General features: G+C 39.9%; 1 protein-coding gene and 1 pseudogene across 1 annotated transcript; one reads left to right on the plus strand and one right to left on the minus strand.

The window, feature by feature from the left end:
- Positions 1 to 3,210: 3,210 nt before the first annotated feature.
- Positions 3,211 to 3,970, minus strand: LOC714548 (phosphoglycerate mutase 1-like). The gene has a single exon (XM_015126036.3). It carries the CDS (start codon positions 3,968 to 3,970, stop codon positions 3,299 to 3,301), a length of 672 nt encoding a protein of 223 aa, XP_014981522.3. The 3' UTR covers positions 3,211 to 3,298.
- On the plus strand, positions 6,861 to 7,785 carry MACMULV1R-PS1051 (vomeronasal 1 receptor macMulV1R-ps1051 pseudogene; annotated as a pseudogene).

A 20,015-nucleotide genomic window follows, 5' to 3' on the forward strand; every position in this document is an offset into this window, starting at 1 on the left:
GGTGCCATCTTGGCTCACTGCAGCCTCCACCTCCAGGGCTCAGGTGATCCTCTCACCTCAGCATCCTGAGTAGCTGGGACTACAGGCGCGCGCCACTACACTTGGCTAATTTTTGTATTTTTGGTAGAGATGAGGTTTCTCCATGTTGCCCAGGCTGGTCTCAAACTGCTGACCTCAGATGATCCACCTGTCTTGGCCTCCCAAAGTGCTGGGATTAGAGGCGTGAGCCACCGTACTCGGCAGATTTATTTCTAAATGTTTCTTTCTTTGATGCTGTTATTAAAAGAATTGCTTACTTTCAGATTTTTCATTGGTCTCATATAAAAGTACAATTCAGTCTTACAGGTTGTTTTTGTATCTTGTGACCCTGGTGAGCTTGTTTATCAGTTCTAGTGGGTTTTTGGGGAATACCATGCTAATATAGATGATTATGTAAGTTTGTAATAGAATATGGTTCTACTTATTTTCTAAACTAGAAGATTGTTTGATTTTTAGATTTTTAAGCCAACATCACATTTGCAAAATAATCCCATTTGACAATGGTGTTTAATGAGTTTCACATTTTGCTAGATTCAGATTCAGTTTGCTAGTTTTTTTTGTTTTTGTTTTAGAATCTTAGTGTCTGTATGCATGAAGGATAAAGATAAGTCATTTTTTATCTAGTAAAGTTTCTGTTTGATTTTGGAATCATAGTAATACTGATCTGATAGAATGACTTGGGAAATGTTTTCACTGATTCAATTTTTTGGAAGTATTTGTGAAAAGTTAATAATTATTAATATATAATTTAATATATTAATTTAATAATTAATTTAATTTAATAATTAAATATTAATAGTAATTAATATTAATTTAATAATTTAATAATTTAATATATAATTAATTAATATAATATAATAATAATAATTATTATTATTTGAGACAGAATTTTACTCTTGTTGCCGAGGCTGGAGTGCAATGGTGTGATCTCGGCTCACTGCAACCTCCACCTCCCGGATTCAAGCGATTCTTCTGCCTCAGCTTCCCAAATAGCTGGGATTACAGGCATGCACTACCACACTTGGCTAATTTTATATTTTTAGTAGAGACGGGGTTTCTCCATGTTGTTCAGGCTGGTCTTGAACTCCAGACCTCAGGTGATCCATCCACCTCAGCCTCCCAAAGTGCTGGGATTACAGGTGTGAGCCACCACCCCCGGCCCAGTATTAATTCTTTATTGAATGCTTAATAGAATTTACCGGTTAAGCCATTTGTCCTGGGGCTTTTATTTGTGTAAAGGTTCTAATTAATTTGATCTCTTTCTTTGTTATAGATCTATTAATATGTTACATTTATTTCTATGTAGAGCTATTTCTATATTTTATTTTTTCTTAACTTTTTTGAGAATTTGTGTTTTTCAATGTATTTATTTTTAATTTTTAGTATCTCACATTTCTACTGTTTCTCTGCAGTTAACAAGAAATAATCAGAAAGAATATTGTGTGAGAATAAGCCTTCGGAACAATTAACAAATTACTCAAAATTTCTTGTGTTATAAAAGATTATGACTCTAATTGCTATAGTTAATGCTGATATTTTTAAAAAATTATTTTCAATTTGGAGGTACATGTGAAGGTTTGTTATATAGGTAAACTCATGTCATGAGGGTTTGTTGTACAGATTTTTTCATCACCCAGACATTAAGCCCAGTACTCAATAGTTACCTTTTCTGCTTCTCTCCCTCCTCCCACCTTCCACATTCAAGTATATATCCCAGTGTCTGGGAAACGTCTTTCTTCATGAGTTCATGAGTTCTCGTAATTCATCTCCCACTTTTTTTTTTTTTTTTTTTTTTCAGACGGAGTCTCACTCTGTTACCCAGGCTGGAGTGCAGTGGCGTGATCTCAGCTCACTGCAACCTCTGCCTCCTGGGTTCAAGCGATTCTCCTGCCTCAGCCTCCAGAGTAGCTGGGATTACAGGTGTCCACCACCACACCAGGCTAATTTTGTATTTTTAGTAGAGATGGGATTTCCCCATGTTGGCCAGGCTGGTCTCAAACTCCTGGCCTCAGGTGGTGATCCTCCTGCCTTGGCCTCTCAAAGTGCTGGTATTACAGGGGTGAGTCACAGTGCCCGGCCTACCTCCCACTTTTAAGTGAGACCATGCGGTATTGGGTTTTCTGTTCCTGTGTTAGTTTGCTAAAGATAATGTCCTCCAGCTTCATCCATGTCTTTGCAAATGATGTGATCTCATTCTATTATGCTTAAATAATATTCCATGGTGGGCATGTACCACATTTTTTTTTTTTTTTTTTACTGCACATCCCTCCTTTATTATAGTGATCTGGGAAAAGCATTTAGTACAGTTATGCTCAGATGAACACTGGACCCATGTGGCAGGGCCAAGCAACTAGAACGTGATTTAGAAATCAGTGAAAGACACACTTGGACAGGACCAAGGGGCGTTTCACTGCCACGAAACGGGGCAAGAAGGGATTCTCACACACACAGCAGGAAGCACTCCTGCCCCTCAGAGGTCAAGGAACTGATCCCACACTGGTATGAGGAATGGCTTATTTTCTGATGACCACATGTGGGACTATTTCAACCGCCACAAGAGATCCCCGAAGGGTTATTGTTTTGCATTAATTATATATACTTTTTTTTGTAATAAAAGTAAATGTAACACATAACTAAATTCAGGATTGATCCCAAACTTCTAGAGCCAGCTCCTCTGGTGTCAGTGAGGAAACAGTTGTCATATCACCATGCAGGTTACATTCATCTTCCACTGGAATGACTAGAGTCCCCAGGCAGTGGCCTGACTGCAGAAGAGCAGAGGACTGGCTCCTGGGGACAGACGGGCTCTGTTGCTTCTCCTCATTGGTCATGGCTTAGCATGGTTCCTCCCCACAAGTCCTTAGTAAACAAAGAACTCGCAAAAACCCAAGTCACTACCTTTAAACTCTGTTGGCTAAGGGGAGCTTTTCCAGAGCTTGGACTAAGAACCTATGCTCTAGAAGTGCCATTCTGACTAGATTGTATGAAGGGAGTGGGTGCAGGAGACAAAAAAGGCTAAAATGCAAATGGGAGCCACTTGTCCCCATCTGCAGCTACAACTCAAGATGTCTACAGATGTGGTCAGTGTGACATGTGCAGGTGGGAGGGGCAGAGGGACAAGACGGCAGGAAGGGTGCTCCTGGGGACAGTATCCTCCCCGCTGGCCTTCACTTCTTGGCCTTGCCCTGGGCAGCCACAGCTTCCATGGCTTTGCCCACCGTTTCTTCATCCCCCAGGAACTGCATGGGCTTGATAGGCTTCAAGTTCTTGTCCAATTCATAGACATTGGAATACCAGTCAGCAGGTTCAGCTCCATGATAGCCTCTTTAGAGAGACCCTCCAGATGCTTGACAATGCCCCGGAGGCTGTTGCCATGGGCTGGAATCAGTACACATTTCCTCTCCTTGATCTGGGGAACTATTTCTTTATTCCAGAAGGTCAGAGCTCTGGCAATAGTGTCCTTCAGACTCTCACAGGAGGGTAGCTGATCTTTTGTGAGGTCTGCATACCTGCGATCCTTACTGATGTTGCTGTAGAAAGGGTGGTCGGGCTCCATCGGAGGTGGTGGGACATCATAGGAGCGCCTCCAGATCTTCACCTGGGCCTCACCATGCTTTGCTGCAGTTTCTGCTTTATTGAGAGCTGTTAGACCCCCACATTGCCGCTCATTGAGGCGCCAGGTCCTCACCACTGGCAGCCACATCTGATCAGTGGCATCTAGCACTGTCCAGAGGGTCCGGATCGCTCTCTTCTGCACTGAGGTGAAGCAGATGTCTAACTCATAGCCAGCATCTTTCAGAGCCTGCCCTCCGTGCTTCGCCTCCTTGTGGCCCGCTGGGCTCAGGTCAGTGTGGTACCAGCCGCTGAAGCGGTTGTCCTGGTTCCATGCGCTCTCACCATGCTGGATGAGCACCAGTTTGTAGGCGGCCATGGCCGTGGGCTGGGGATGCGGCCTGTACCACATTTTTAGTATCCAATGTCATTGATGAACATTTAGGTTGATTCCACATCTTTACCATTGTGAGTAGTGCTGCAGTGAACATTCACATGCATGTGTCTTTATGGCAGAATAATGTATATTCCTCTGGGTATATACCCAGTAATGGGATCGCTGTGTCAAATGGTGGTTCTGCTTTTAACTCTTTAAGAAATTGCGATACAGCTTTCCACAATGATTGAACTAATTTACACTTTCACTAACAGTGTATAAGTGTTTCCCTTTTCTCCACTACTTCACCAGCATCAGTTATTTTTTTTTAACCTTTTAATAGTAACTAGCCATTCTGAATGGTGTGAGATGGCGTCTCATTGTGATTTTGATTTGCATTTCTCTAATGATCAGTGATATTGAGCTTTTTATCATATGCTTCTTGGCCGCATGTGTGTCTTTTTTTGTTGTTGTTTTTTGAGACAGAGTCTCGTTCTGTCACCCAGGCTGGAGTGCAGTGGTGCGATCTTGGCTAACTGCAACCTCCGCCTCCCAGGTTCAAGTGATTCTCCTGCTTCAGCTTCCAGAGTAGCTGGGACTACAGGCGCATGCCACCAAGCCCGGCTAATTTTTTGTACTTTTAGTAGAGACGGGGTTTCACTGTGTTAGCCAGGCAGGTCTTGATCTCCTGAACTCGTGATCTGCCTGCCTTGGCCTCCCAAAGTACTGGGATTACAGGCATGAGGTGGCACCCAGCCTGTATGTCTTCATTTCAAAAATGTCTGTTCATATCCTTTACCACTTTTTAATGGAGTTGTTTTTCTCTTGCAAATTCATTTGAGTTCCTTACAGATGCTTGTAGACCTTAGTCAGATGCATATTTTGTCTTTATTGTTGTTCTATAGCTTTCTTAGGCATATAATTTTTGATTGACAGTTTTTTTCTTTGGGGAGTGGGAAAAAAGTTTCAAATGGAGTTGAAAGACTTGCAAGAAGGCAAACAAATCAAGATCCAACAAAGGCAACTGGATTGAGAAATGAAGTCATATTGATTGCAACAAATGATATGTTGGACTGGGTTAGAGAGAGCAGGAAAAAGTAAATTTGTGGACAATAGAAGTCTGTGGGCTGGGTGGCCCTGACTGAGGTCAAATGGAGAAATTTCATCAGAATAGGAAAAGTAGCACATTATGCTGGACCTAAACAGGCTGAGCTGCTGCCCTATGCTAAGATTCATAGATTTATAAGAAGAAATGTCATGATGTTATCATCTAACAATTTAATAGGTATTATTTGTTAAGGAAGAGGATCATATATGTGTAGTCATAATTATGATTAAGTTAATGTTATGTTTAGTTATGATTAAAATTGTGTTTGATGGATATCACAAGGGCCAAAAATAAGTGGCTACTGCTAACGAGTGGGTGCTTGACTGATAAATGTGTGAAATCAAACACTGCTGTGAATAGAAGCAGCAGAGGAGACTGAAGAATGAGGGGTGGAACACAACAGCAGGATAGCTTGATACTTTACATCAAAGTAAGATCTCGGCGGGGCGCAGTGGCTCATGCCTGTAATCCCAACACTTTGGGAGGCCGAGGCGGGCAAATCACAAGGTCAGGAGTTTGAGACCAGCCTGACCAACATGGTGAAACCCCATCTCTACCCAAAATACAAATATTAGCTGTGTTTTTTTAGCCCGGCTAACTTTTTGTATTTTTAGTAGAGACGGGATTTCACCGTGTTAGCCAGGATGGTCTCGATCTCCTGACCTCATGATCCGCCTGCCTCAGCCTCCCAAAGTGCTGGGATTACAGATGTGAGCCACCATGCCTGGCCAAGCTGGGACCATTTTTAAGTGATACATTAAGAAAGGTTCAGAAAAGCAAGATAAAACCTTCCAAAGATGTTCACATACTAATTCCCCAGATACTGGGAATACGTTAAATTCTATGGCAAAGAAAAGATAAGATTGCAGATGTGATCAAGATTGCTAGTCTGCTGTTGAAACATAGTGAAATTTTCACAAATTATCACCATGGGTCCAGTATAATCACAAGGGTCCAGAAATGTGGAAGAGGGATGGAGAACAGAATGTATCAAAGTGATGAGATGTGAGAATGACTCAGCTGAATAGCTTTTCAATTGCTTGCTTTAGTGATTCTTTTCATATTAGAATAAATTTTCATTTAATTTAAATGCATAAATACCTTTGAGTAATTTTATTTGTTTTTGTATTTGTTATGAGATAGGGTCTCATTCCATTGCCCAGGTTGGAATGCAGTAGTGCAATCATGGCTCACTGCAGCCTTGACCTCCTGGGCTCAAGCAATCTTCCCACCTCAGCCTCCTGGGTAGCTTGTACTACAGGTGCATGCCACAATGTCTCACTAACTTTTTAATTTTTTTGTAGAGATGGCACCTCACTATGTTGCCAGGCTGGTCTTGAACTTCTGGCCTCAAGCAATCTTCCCACCTCAGTCTCCAAAAGTACTGGGATTACAAGCATGAGCCACTGTGCCTGGCCCTTTTTCTGAGTCATTTTGTTTGTCCATCACTGTTCTGGGTGCTAAATGTGATAGGAGAGAATGTAGAACAATAAGGATATGATTTCTAAAAAGTGAGGCTCAGGTATAGTGGGAGTACAGGCACTGTGCACTGCATGATTGTAGAAGTCTTATTGTTTTACAAGGATAAATGATTTGGTGTGGAAAAGAATGCAGAAACTGGATTCCCAAGAATTCATATGCAGGCTTGACAAAGAATAAGTGGGGAAAAAGATGATGATGGTAACAATTTTGAACACTGAACAACAAACATTGATAAAATGGGATCTATTGTTTCTTTTATTCCAGATATAGAAAGTATGTTTCCTCTATGCCATTAAGATGAAAATGCTTTCTACTTATGTTATCGTTAAAAACGCCTTTGTTTTTCAAGCTGGCGTTGGATTCTCAGCCAACACCTTTCTCCTTTTCTTCCACATCCCTTACGCTCTTCTGAATTGCAGGCCTAAACCCCATGACTTACTCATGTGTCACCTGGCCCTCATTCACATTCGGATGCCCCTCACTTGATTTTTTGCCTCTAGACATGTTTGAATCACTGCATTTTGGGAATGACTTTAAGTGTAAGGCACCTTTTTACACAAACAGGGCAATGAGGGGCCTCTCCATCTGCACCATCTGCCTTCTGAGCACGCTCCAGGCCGTCAGCCTCAGCCCCAGCACCTCCTGGATGGCAAGGTTTAAACATAAATCTACAAATTACAAATTACATTATGCATGTTTTCTTTTTTGGGGTGTTCTTCAATTTGTCCTTCAGTAGTTGGCTAATATTTTTCTCTGTGCATTCTTCCAACATGACCCGTATCAAGCTACTGAATGTCAGTAAATACTGCTCACTTTCCCCCATGAACTCCACAATCAGGGGAGTGTTTTTCACTGTGACATTGTCCAAGGATGTCCTGTGTAGTACTTATGCTGCTCTCGAGTGCATACATGGTGATTCTCCTGTCCAGGCATTGGAGGCAATCCCAGCACCTCCACAGCACCCACCTCTCCAAGACCCTCCCCAGAGAAAAGGGCCACCCAGACCATCCTGCTGCTGGTGAGTTTCTTTGTGGTCATGCACTGGGTAGACTTTATCTTCTCAATCTTTTTAACCTTGCTATGGACATATGACCCATACCTTGTCCTGAGCATGCAGGGAGCTGTGCTCAATGCCTATGCCACTATTAGTCCTTTGGTGCAAATCAGTTCCGATAAAACAATAATCAACATTATGCAAAATTGCAATAGAAATACCGTCAATTTTTAATAAGTCAGCGATGAAAAATGTTTTCTGAGAAAAGAGTCTTCGGCCATCAGTCAAACTGTTCAAGTACCACTGAAATGTTTAAATTTGATTTAAGTGAAATATAAAGAATTATACTTTTATTATCTCTAAATACTTTTGAAACCTATTCTACCAAGGACTTTTTAGTTTCTTTAGTTCAGTGTCTACCACAGTTGATATCCCCATATTAAGTCTCTTATACTTTTTCATTTTAATTTAATACCAGAAAATGTTTCTTTCTTCTTGAAGTGTACCCTAAAGAAGATTCTATTGGTAATAAAATCTCTCAAAAACTTCACTTTGGAAAATATTTTAATTTACTCTTATTTATCAAAAGTATTTTAGGCCAGGTACAGTGGCTCACACCTGTAATCCCAGCAATTTAGGGGCTGAGCTGGGAGGATTGCTTGAGGGCTAGAGTTTGAGATCAACCTGGGCAACATAGTAAGATAGTAAGATCTCACCTCTACAAAAATAGATTTTTAAAAATCAGCCAAGCATGATGGTGAGTGCCTGTAATGCCAGCTACTCAAGAGGCTGAGGTGGGAGGATTCCTTGAGCCCCAGAGGTTGAGGTTGCAGGGAGCTGTGATTGCACCACTGGCTTCAATCTGGGTGACAGAGCAAGACCTCATCTCTAAAAAGAATTTTAAAATGAACAATGAATAAAAATTAAACATTTTAGCTAAATATTCAATTCTAGCTTTAAATCATGCTTCTTTGAAAAAACCTTTTTTTCTCTGTAAAAATTATGCCAATTTACAAAGACTTCATGACTAAAACACCAAAAGCAATTGCAACAAAAGCCAAAATTGACAAATGCTGCACAGCAAAAGAAACTATCATCAGAGTGAATAGGCAACCTACAGTATGGGAGAAAATTTTTGTAATCTATCCATTTGACAAAAGTCTGATATCCAGAATCTGCAAGGAACTTAAGCAAATTTACAAGAAAAAAACCACAACCCCATCAAAAAGTGGGCAAAAGATATGAACAGACACTTCTCAAAAGAAGACATTTATGTGGCCAACAAACATATGAGAAAAAGCTCATCGTCACTGGTCATTAGAGAAATGCAAATCAAAACCACAATGAGATACCATCTCATGCCAGTTAGAATGGCAATCACTAAAAAGCCAGGAAACAACAGATGCTGGCAAGCATGTGGAGAAATAGGAACACTTTTACACTGTTGGTGGGAGTGTAAATTAGTTCAATCATTGTGGAAGACAGTGTGGTGATTCCTTAAGGATCTAGAACCAGAAACACCATTTGACCCATCAATCCCATTAGATTGTGGTAAGGCTGCAATACTAGGCAGTCATAAAAAGAATGAGTTCATGTCCTTTGCAGGGACACAGATGAAGCTGGAAACCATCATCCTCAGTAAACTAACACAGAAACAGAAAACCAAACACTGCATGATCTCACTCATAGGTAGCAGCTGAACAATGAGAACACAAGGACACAGGGAGGGGAACAGCACACACTGGGGCCTGTTGCGGGGTGGAGGGCAAGGGGAGGGAGAGCATTAGGACAAATACCTAATGCATGCAGGGCTTAAAACCTAGATGATGGGTTGATAGATGCAACAAACCACCATGGCACATGTAACAAACCTGCACGTTGTGCATATGTATCCAGAACTTAAAGTAAAATTTTAAAAAATTATACCATATTAGATTTTAAATTTAATCTAAAAGTTATTTTAAATGGTCTTAAATAAAATTTACATATGACTAGATATTAGTTTGGTTATACAATCTTTTCTCACCTTTTTTGGAGTATGATTGACAAATAGAAACTGTATTTAAAGTGTAAAAACTAAAATATATGTTTTGATATATTTATATATTATGAAATTATTACCACAACAAAGCTAATGAACATATCTGTCATGTCACATAGTTACTATATTTTAGTGTGGTAAGTTCATTTGAGATCCGTTTTTCTTAACAAAGTTCAAGTATACAAGATGTAATTATTAAGCATAGTCATGATGCTGCACATTGGGTCTCTAGTATTTATTTATCTTGTGACAACAGGGTTGTACCCTTTGACCAATATCTTTCATTTTTTCCCAATCCCTCAGCCCCAGGTCACCACCATTCTGCTCTCTGTAACTATGAGTTCTACTCTTTTTCAGATTCCTCATAAAATGAGTTCACACAAAATTTGTATTTTTATGTCTGCCTTATTTCACTTAGCATAATGTCTTCAAAGTTCATCTATGTTGTTGAAAATGGCAGGATTTTCTTTCTTAGGGCTGAATAGTATTTCATTTGATAGACAAATAGATACATTAATAGATATTTCTTATATTCTTTATCCATTTATCTGTTGATAGACATCTAGGTTGTTTTTATATCTTGTCTATTGTGTGTAATGCTGTGATGAGTATAGGAGTGCAGATATCTCTTCAAGATAGCAATTTTATTCCCTTTGGATATTGTTAATGGTTTGAATGTTTGTCCCCTCCAAAACTCATGTTGAAATTTGGTTGTGGCAAATGTGGTTGTGAGGTAATAGGGCCATGAAAGCTCTGTCCTCACAGTTGGGTTTAATGTCACTATCATAGGGTTAGTTTGGTACCTTGTGCCTTTGCTTTCCTGCCACATGATAGTGTAGCAAGAAGGCCCTCACCAGATGCCACCACCTTGATCTTGCACTTCCCAGCCTCCAGAAGTGTGAGAAAGTAAATATCTATTTATTATAAATTACCCAGCCTCAAATGTTCTGTCATAGAAGCACAAAATGAACCAAGGCAGATAAATACCCAGAAGTGGGATTGCTGGATCATGTGGCAGTTCTAGTTTTAATTTTTTGAGAAAACTCCATATTGTTTTCCATTTTGGCTTTATCCATTTACATTCCCACTAACAGTGTGCAAGAGTTCCCCCTTCTCCACATCATCATTAGCACTCATTATCTTTTGACTTCTTAATAAATACTATTCTGACAAGCCTGTGTGAGGTAATAGCTCATTGCAGTTCTGATGTGCATTTCCTGATTATTTGGGATGCTAAGCATCTTTTCAAATGCTTGCTGGCCATTGTACGACTTCTTTGGAAAAATATCTGTTCAGGTCCTGGGTTATTTACTTATTGAGGTTCAGTTTTAAGAATTCCTTACATATAATCTCATTCTCAGATATACTGTTACAGAATTTTTCTCCAATTATACAGACTGACTTTTAATTTTGTTGATTGTTTTCTTTTGCTATGAGAAACATTTTAGTGAACGTGGTCCCACTTGACTGTTTTTTCTTACATTGCATGAGTTTTTGATGTCAAATTCAAAAATTCATTGTTGAGACCAATGTCAAAGCCATCATTCTCAGCAAACTAACACAGGAACAGAAAATCAAACACTGCATGTTCTCACTCATAAGTGAGAGTTCAACAATGAGAACACATGGGCACAGGAAGGGGAACATCACACACCACAGCCTGTTAGGGGGTGGGGGGCAAAGGGAAGGAGAGCATTAGGACAAATACTCAGACTTAAAGCCTAGATGACAGGTTGATAGTTGCAGCAAACCACCATGGCACATGTATATCTATGTAACAAACCTGCACATTCTGCACACGTATCCCAGAACTTAAAGTAAAATTTAAAAAAAAGAAACTTTTCCCCAATGTTTTCTTCTAGAAGTTTTATGATTTCAGATGCTATGTTTAAGTTTTCACCCAATAGATACAATTGTATTTTGCCAATTACAAAAAAGGTGGAAAAAATATTTTCTCAAGAGATATAGAATTTAGAGACAAACTCCTGAAGTTGTTTACATCAATGCTAGGAAATGACAAGTGAAAAAGTTTATCATTTAACCAAATAGTATATTTCATAGCCAGATGTGAGGTTTTCCTTCGGGAACTCTGATTGTACCACCCTGCCAGTGGGACTACTAAAGAGAATGCTGGCTATTAGAAAACAAACTGCAGGCCGGGCACAGTGGCTCATACCTGTAATCCCAGCACTTTGGGAGGCTGAGGCGGGTGGAACCTGAGTTCAGGAGTTCGAGAGCAGCCTGGCCAATGTGGTGAAACTCCATCTCTAATAAAAATGCAAAAATTAGCCAGGCATGGTGGCGGGCACTTGTAATCCTAGCTACTCAGGAGGCTGAAGTAGGAGAATTGCTCGAACTTGGGAGGTTGGAGGCTGCAGTGAGCCGAGATCGTGCCACTGCACTCCAGCCTGGGCAACAGAGTGAGACCCCATTTCAAAAAAAAAAAAAAAAGAAAGAAAAGTAAAAAGAAAACAAGCTGCACAGAGGACAGAAAGTATGTAAGCGTCCACAAAACCCATCTAGGGTCAATCACCAAAATCTAGGATGAGTCTGGGCTTCCTCCTCCTATCACAAGGGATTTAATCTTTCTCTCGTGGCTTATATGATTTTTTGTTGCGTTATTAATTTCTTATTGGGTAACTGGAAAATGATTTCATCATGCATAAATGCCATTCATTTTGTACTACTCTACAAAACATATCATGCTTTAATTTTCAGTTGTCTTGGTTTGGGGTTGCAGACAGACTGTGTGTCATGGCTACATAAACAGTTACAACATACACTGTGTGCACCTCAGCCTGTCTACTCCAAAATGGACAGAAGAACAGGTGGTGATTTTCTTATACAAAACGTGATAGTCAATTCTTTCACTTATTCCTGCCAAAATGTCTATGATCACAGAACTCTTCTGATTCCCACTTCAATACCAATTCATATGTTGTAATATTTGTTTTGAAATTATATATACTGGGCCAAGCATGGAAGCTCATACCTATAATCCCAGCACTTTGGGAGGCCGAGGCAGGCAGATCACTTGAGGTCAGGAGTTCGAGACAAGCCTGGACAACATGGTGAAACTCCGTCTATACTAAAAATACAAAAATTAGCTGGGCATGGTGGTGTGCATCTGTAATCCCAGTTACTCGGGAGGCTGAGGCAGGAGAATTGCTTGAGCCCAGGAGGTGGAGGCTGCAGTAAACCAAGATTTGCGCCACTGCACTCCAGCCTGGGTGACAGAGCAAGACTCCATCTCAACATCTGTTAAATGCATAGTGTTGGCAGAAGAGCTGAGGCAGGGCTCACTTGTCTGACATAATGTAAAAAAGTCTTGGAACATGTCCTGGGTCCAGGGTCTAAAACCCCTTGTGGCCTATGGAACACCAAGCTCTGTGCCGAAGGGTGGAAGGCTGCCCTGCTGCACTACAATCTAAGCACAGGGCAAAACACCCTTTGTGGCTTGGAGAGAACCCAGGGCTCAGGGCATAAAACCCCTTGTAGCCTCTGGAATGTGTCCAGACTCGCTGGCCTCTTGCTCCTTGCTCTCCCAAGATCACAAATTGATTGTATCATGAATTGGAAGAACCTGTTCTCCCTTATCTCAAGTAGCAGAGTATATGCTAAAGCGTCATAGCTACGCTTGATGCACCGCTACCTTTCTACCCCCACATCCTCACGTCCTCACCTGTCTATCCCTACATCTGCACATCCTTACCACCTGCTTCTTTGTTTGATTACCAATGAATAGTGTGTGCTCCCAGAACTTGGGGCCTTCACAGCCTCCATATGCTAGCATTGGACCCCTGGACCCACCCTATGTACTCTTAATTTGTCTTGTTTCATTCCTTTGACTCCGCTGGACTTCATAGCCCCCATGACCTGGTGTTGGGTTTGATCACCCCAACACGTAGTTTGCAAATATTTTTTCCCATTCTGTCGATTGTGTGTTAATGCTGTTTCTTGTGCTGTGCGGAAGCTTGTTAGTTTAATTAGGTCCCACTTGTCAATTTTTGCTTTTGTTGCAATTGCTTTTGGGGTCTCTGCCATGAAAAGTCTATGTCCAGAATGGTATTTCCTAGGCTTTCTTTTAAGGTTTTTATAGTTTTTGGTTTTATGTTTAAGTCTTTAATCTATCCTGAATTGATTTTTGTATATGGTGAAATGAAGGGGTTCCATTTCAGTCTCATGCCTATAGCTAGCCAATTATCCCAGCACCACTTACTGAATAAGTACTTCTTTTCCCATTGCTTCTAATTGTCACCTCTGTTAAAGATCAGATGGTTGTAGGTGTGTGTTTTTATTTTTGGGTTCTCTAACCTGTTCTATTGATCTATGTGTTTGTTTTTGTACCAGTACCGTGCTGTTTTAGTTACTGTAGCCTTGTAGTATAGATTTAAGTCAGGTAATGTGGTGCCTCTGGCTCTGTTCTTTTTACTTAGGATTGCTTTGGGTATTTGGGCTCTTTCTTGTTCCATATGAATTTTAGAATGCTTTTTTCCAATTCTGTAAAAACTGACAACAGTAGTTTGACGGGAATAGCATTGAATCTGTAAATTTCTTTGGGCAGCATGGCCATTTTGACAATATTGTTTCTTCCTATCCATGAGCGTGGAATGTTTTTCCATTTGTTTGTGCCATCTCTGATTTTTTTCCAGCAGTTTTGTAATTCATGTTGTGGAGATATTTCACTTCCCTGTTTCACTGTATTCCTAGGTAATTTTTCTTTTTGTGGCTATTGTGAATAGCAATGCATTCTTGATTGGGCTCTCTGCTTGGATGTTGTTGGTGTATAGAAATTCTAGTAATTTTTGTACATTGATTTTTGTATCCTGAAATTTTTCTGAAGTTGTTTATCAATTCTATGAGCATTTGGGCAGAGAATATGAGGTTTTCTAGGTATAGAATCATGTCATCAGCAGAAAGAGATATTTTGATACTTTGACTTTCTTGTTCCATTTGAATGCCTTTTATTTCCTTCTCATGCCTAATTGCTCTGGCTGGGACTTCAAGTACTTTTGAATAACACTGGTGAATGGGAAGCCTGACTCTGGTTCTCAAGGGGAGTTGGTCAGGCTTTTGTCCCTTCAGTATGATGTTGGCTGTGGGTTTGTCATAGATGACTCATTGTTTTGAAATATGTTCCTTCAATGCCTAGTTTGTTGATGGTATTTAACATGAGGAGATGTTAAATTATATTAAAAGGGTTTTCTGTATCTATTGAGATGATCATGTGGTTTTGTTTTTAGTTCCATTTATGTGATGAATCATATTTATTGATATGCATATGTTGAATCAACCTTGCATCTGAGGAATGAAACTTGCTTGATCATGGATAATTTCCTTTTTGATCTGCTGCTGGATTTCATTTACTAGTATCTTATGAATATTTTACATCTACGTTCATCAGGGATATTGACTTGAAGCTTTTTTGGTAATTTTTGATTATGCCTCCACCAGGTTTTGGTGTCATGGTGTTGCTGGCCTCATAGAATGAGTCAAGGATGAGTCCTTCCTCCTCAAATTTTTGGAATTGTTTTAGTAGGATTGGTACCAGCTCTTCTTTATATGCCTGGTAGAATTTGGCTGTGAATTTGTCTGGTCCAGGACTTTTTCTGGTTGGTAGGTTTTCTATAACTGATTCCCTTTTGGAAGTTGTTATTGGTCTGTTCAGGTATTCAACATTTTCCTAGTTCAGTCTCAGGAGGCTGTATGTTTCCAGGAATTTATCCATTTCTTCTATGTTTTCTAGTTTGTGTGCATTCATATTAGTCTCTGAGGGTTTTTTAAAAATATTTTTGTGAAGTTAATGGTAATGTTACCATTGTTATTTCTGATTGTGTTTATTTGGATCTTTTCTTTTTGTTTATTAGTCTAGCTAGTGGTCCCTCAATATTATTTATTCTTTTAGTGAACCAATTTTTTGTTTCATTGATTTTTTTATATGGATTTTCCCATCTCAATTTCATTCAGTTTATCTCTGGTTTTGGTTATTTCTTTTCTTTTACTAGCTCTGGAGTTGGGTTACTCTTATTTTTTAGTTCTTCCAGAAGTGATGTTAGGTTGTGAATTTGAGAGCTTTCTGACTTTTGATGTAAGCATTTACTGTTATAAACTTTCCTCTTAACACCACTTCAGGTGTGTCCCAGTTTTCATTTGTTTCAAATAATTTCTTGATTTCGGCTTTAATTTCATTATTTACTGAAAAGTCATTCAGGAGCAGGTAATTTTCATGTAATTGTATGGTTTTGAGAGATCTTCTTGGTATTGATTTCTATTTTATTACTCTGTGGTTGGTATGATTTGGGGTTTTTTGAACTCATTGAGAATTGTTTTATGGGCAAGGGTGTGATCAGTCTTTGAGTATGTGCTACGTGCTGATGAGAATAATGTATATTCTGTTGTTGTTGCTGGATGGAGTGTTCTGTAGAGGTCTATTAGGTCCATTTGGTCAAGTTTCAAGTCTAGATCCTGAATATCTTTGTCAGTTTTCTGCCTTGATGATCTTTCTAACACTGTCTGTGGGGTATTGAAGTCTTATAATTATTGTGTGATTATTTAAGTCTCTTCATATATCTCTAAAACTTGTTTTATGAATCTGGGTTTTCCAGTGTTGGATGTGTGTATATTTAGGATAGTTAAGTCTTCTTGTTTAACTTAATGCTTTATCATTATGCAATGTCTCTGTCTTTTTGTTGTTGTTGTTGTTGATTTAAAGTCTGTTTTGTTTGAAATAAGACTAGCAGCCCCTGCTCTCTTTTGTTTTCTGTTTGCTTGACAGATCTCTCTCCATCCCTTTACTTTGAGCCCATGGGTATCACTGCATGTGAGATGGGTCTCTTGAAGACAGCATAGAGTTGAGTCTTGCTTTTTTATTCAACTTGCCACTCTGTGCCTTTTGAGTGAGGCATTTAGTCCATCTCTGTTCAGGCTTGATATTGATATGTGATAATTTGAACCTGTCATCATATTGTTAGATGGTTGTTTTATAGACTTGATTGTATAGTTGCTTTATAGTGTCAGCAGACTATGTACTTAAGTGTGCTTTTGTGCTGGCAGTAAGAGTCTCTAAATTTCATATTTAGCATTCCTTTAAGAATCTGTTTTTAGGCCGGGCGTGGTAGCTCATGCCTGTAATCCCAGCACTTTGGGAGGCCCAGGAGGGCAGATCATGAGGTCAGGAGATCGAGACCATCCTGGCTAACACAGTGAAACCCCATCTCTACTGAAAATACAAAAAAAATTAGCCTGGTGTGGTGGCAGGCACCTGTAGTCCCAGCTACTCGGGAGGCTGAGGCAGGAGAATGGCGTGAACCTGGGATGCAGAGCTTGCCGTGAGCCAAGATCGCACCTCTGCACTCCAGCCTGGGCGACAGAGAGAGACTCCATCTCAAAAAAGAAAAAAAAAAATCTGTTTTCAAAATATTTTTTTCTGTAGCTTTTGGAGTACAAGTGGTTTTTGTTTACATAAATGAACTATACAGTGTGATGAATTCTGAGATTTTAGTGCACCAATCACCCAAGTAGTATACATTATACCCAATGTGTAGGTTTTTATCCCACACTCCTTTGCCACCCTGCCCCTTGTAAGTCTCTAAAGTCTATTATATCACTCTGTATGCCTTTTTTTTTTTTTTTTTTTTTTTTGAGACGGAGTCTCGCTCTGTCGCCCAGGCTGGAGTGCTGTGGCCGGCTCTCAGCTCACTGCAAGCTCCGCCTCCCGGGTTCCCGCCATTCTCCTGCCTCAGCCTCCCGAGTATCTGTATGCCTTTGTGTACACATAGCTTAGCTCCCACTTATAAGTAAACATATTTGGTATTTGGTTTTCTACTCCTGAGTTCCTTCACTTAGAAGGATGGCCTCTAACTCCATCCAAGTTGCTGCAAAAGACATTATTTTGTTCCTTTTCAGTGATGAGTAGTATCCTATGGTGTATATACACAACATTTTCTTGATCCAGTCATGGTCAATGGACACTTACGTTAGTTCCATATCTTTGTTATTGTGAATTATGCAATAAACATGCATGTGCAAGTGTCTTTTTGATATGACTTCACTTCCTATGGGTAGATACCCATCATGGGATTGCTGGATCAAATAGTAGATCTGTATTTAGTTCTTTAAGGAATTCCCATACTGTTTTCCATAGAGGTTGTACTAATTTACATTCTTAGCGGCGTATAAGTGTATAAACATTTCCTTTTCACCACATCCATGCCAACATCTACTTCTTTTTGTTTGTTTTACTTTTTAATAATGGCTATTCTTGTAGGAGTAAAGTGCTATCTTTTTGTGGTTTTAATTTGCATTTCTATGGTGATTAGTGATGTTGAGCATTTTTTCATATGATTTTTGGCCATTTATGTATCTTCTTTTGAGAAATATCTATTCATGTCATTTGCCTACTTTTTGGTGGGATTATTTGGTTTGTTTCCTTGCTGATTTGTTTGAATTCCTTGTAAGTCCTGGATACTAGTCCTTTGTTGGATGCATGGTTTCCAAATATTTTCTGTAATTTTGTGGGTTGTCTGTTTACTCTGGTGATTATATCTTTTGCTGTGCAGAAGCTTTTTAATTTAATCAGGTTCCATTTGTTTATTTTAATTTCTGTTGCATTTGTTTTTGGAGCTGCAGTGGACTGGCAACAACATTGTGATCATGCTGCTGGTGAAAGCACTTTGGCAAGATGGCAGTGAGCATCTGGGTCCCCATGTACATGTGCACCAGTTGCAGTGGGTAGTGGCAGGTCCTACATGCACATGCATGGCAGCAAAACAGCAGGGAGAGGCTGTGGGTGAGTGTGTGTCAGCTAAGCAGTTGGAAGACAAGTGTGTGCCTATCAGGGAGGACTGTGGGTGAGTGTATGCTGTTGGAGACCTGCCTGCAGAAGTTCTGTGACTATTAGGCAGGGTCTGCTGGTGGAAGATTTATGGTGGTGGCTGCTGGCAAGCACCTTGGCTAGGCCACCAAGGCTGCACTACAAGCAGGTGCAGCCAGGCTGGGACCCTGGGATAGGCAGACAAGCTCATGCTCAGATCAGACTGGCCTCATCCTGTGGGCCAGATAGGCTGCCACCAGAGGCTAAAGCCACGTAGAAGAGCATGGTGAGCCTTGGGTGAAGGGCACCCCTGGCGTTGCTCCACTGCAGCCATTCCTGCACCAAATCCTCTGGGTTCCATGCAGGCTGGAGTTCTGTATCTGCCAACTTACTGGGAAGTTCTCTCTACCAATTCAAATGTCCATGGGTTCATGGGATTTCCTGCAGCTAGGATTCTTGAGGTTCATGGTGAGAGTGGGCCACTCCGTGTTTATTTAACTCACTCCTTTTCCAGGAGCTGCTCAGGGCCAGGAATGAGTCCTGGTGCTCGACAACCCCGTGCAGGGTTCCCAGCTTTCTCGCTTTTCAGCCCATGGTCTGCATCCTCCCTTCATCCACATTCAATGCCTTATTTCTAAAGATCTGTTCAGAGTGTGCCAATCTACTTGATGGTCTCATTTCTCTCAGTGGAGAAGCTCTTCCTGGCTGTGTCTAGCTGGCCATCTTGGCTCTCCCTGCAACCTTTTAATCCATTTTAAGTTGAATTTTGTGTATAGTGTAAGAGATGGTTCCAATTTTATGTTTTTTTTTTTTTCTGGTGGATTTTCCATTTTCCCACCATATATTGATGAGTTTATTTCTTTCCCACTGTGAAAATTAGTTGGCTGTATATGCACGCATATATTTCTGGACTCTCTCATGGTTCTCTCATCGAACTATGTGTTTATATGCCATTATCATGCTGTTTTGATGATTATGCTTTGTAATATAGTTTAAAACCAAAAAGTTTGATGCCTCTAGCTTTTTCCTTCTTGCTCAAGACTGTGTTGTCTATTTGGGGTCTTTTGTGGTTCCATACTAAATTTAGATTTTCTTCTATTTCTATGAAACATGCTATTGGTATCTTGATAGATATTGCTTTGAATCTGCAGATCACATTCGGCAGTATGAACATTTTAACAATATTGATTCTTCTGATCCATAAACCTGGGGCATTTTTTCATTTAAAAAATTTCTTCTATAACTGCTTTCATCAATATTTTATAGTTTTCAGTGTACAAATAGTTCACCTCCTTGGTTTGATTAATGTTTTCGTTTTTGATACTATGGTAAATAAAATTGTTTTCTTGATTTCTTTTTCAGAGTTCATTATTAGCATATAGAAGCACAACTGATATTTCAGGTTGATTGTCTATCCTCCAACTTCACTGCATTAGTTTATTAGTTCTAACAATTTGGGGGCATAATAATGAGCACACTTGACTCTGGTTACACATTCATTCATCATTTCTGTTACCATGTCATAGTGCCTAAAAATGTAACCTGTTTTATTTCTGACCTCATAAAGTCAATGAAATTTTATAGGCCTGATATTTTTCCATGTAAAATATT

Source organism: Macaca mulatta, chromosome 20, assembly GCF_049350105.2.
Source record: "Macaca mulatta isolate MMU2019108-1 chromosome 20, T2T-MMU8v2.0, whole genome shotgun sequence".
In the NCBI taxonomy this organism is placed as follows: domain Eukaryota; kingdom Metazoa; phylum Chordata; class Mammalia; order Primates; family Cercopithecidae; genus Macaca; species Macaca mulatta.

Coding starts and splice junctions, on each gene's coding strand:
- LOC714548 (XM_015126036.3), bottom strand. CDS start 3,970: ATGGCCGCCTACAAACTGGTGCTCATCCAGCATGGTGAGAGCGCATGG.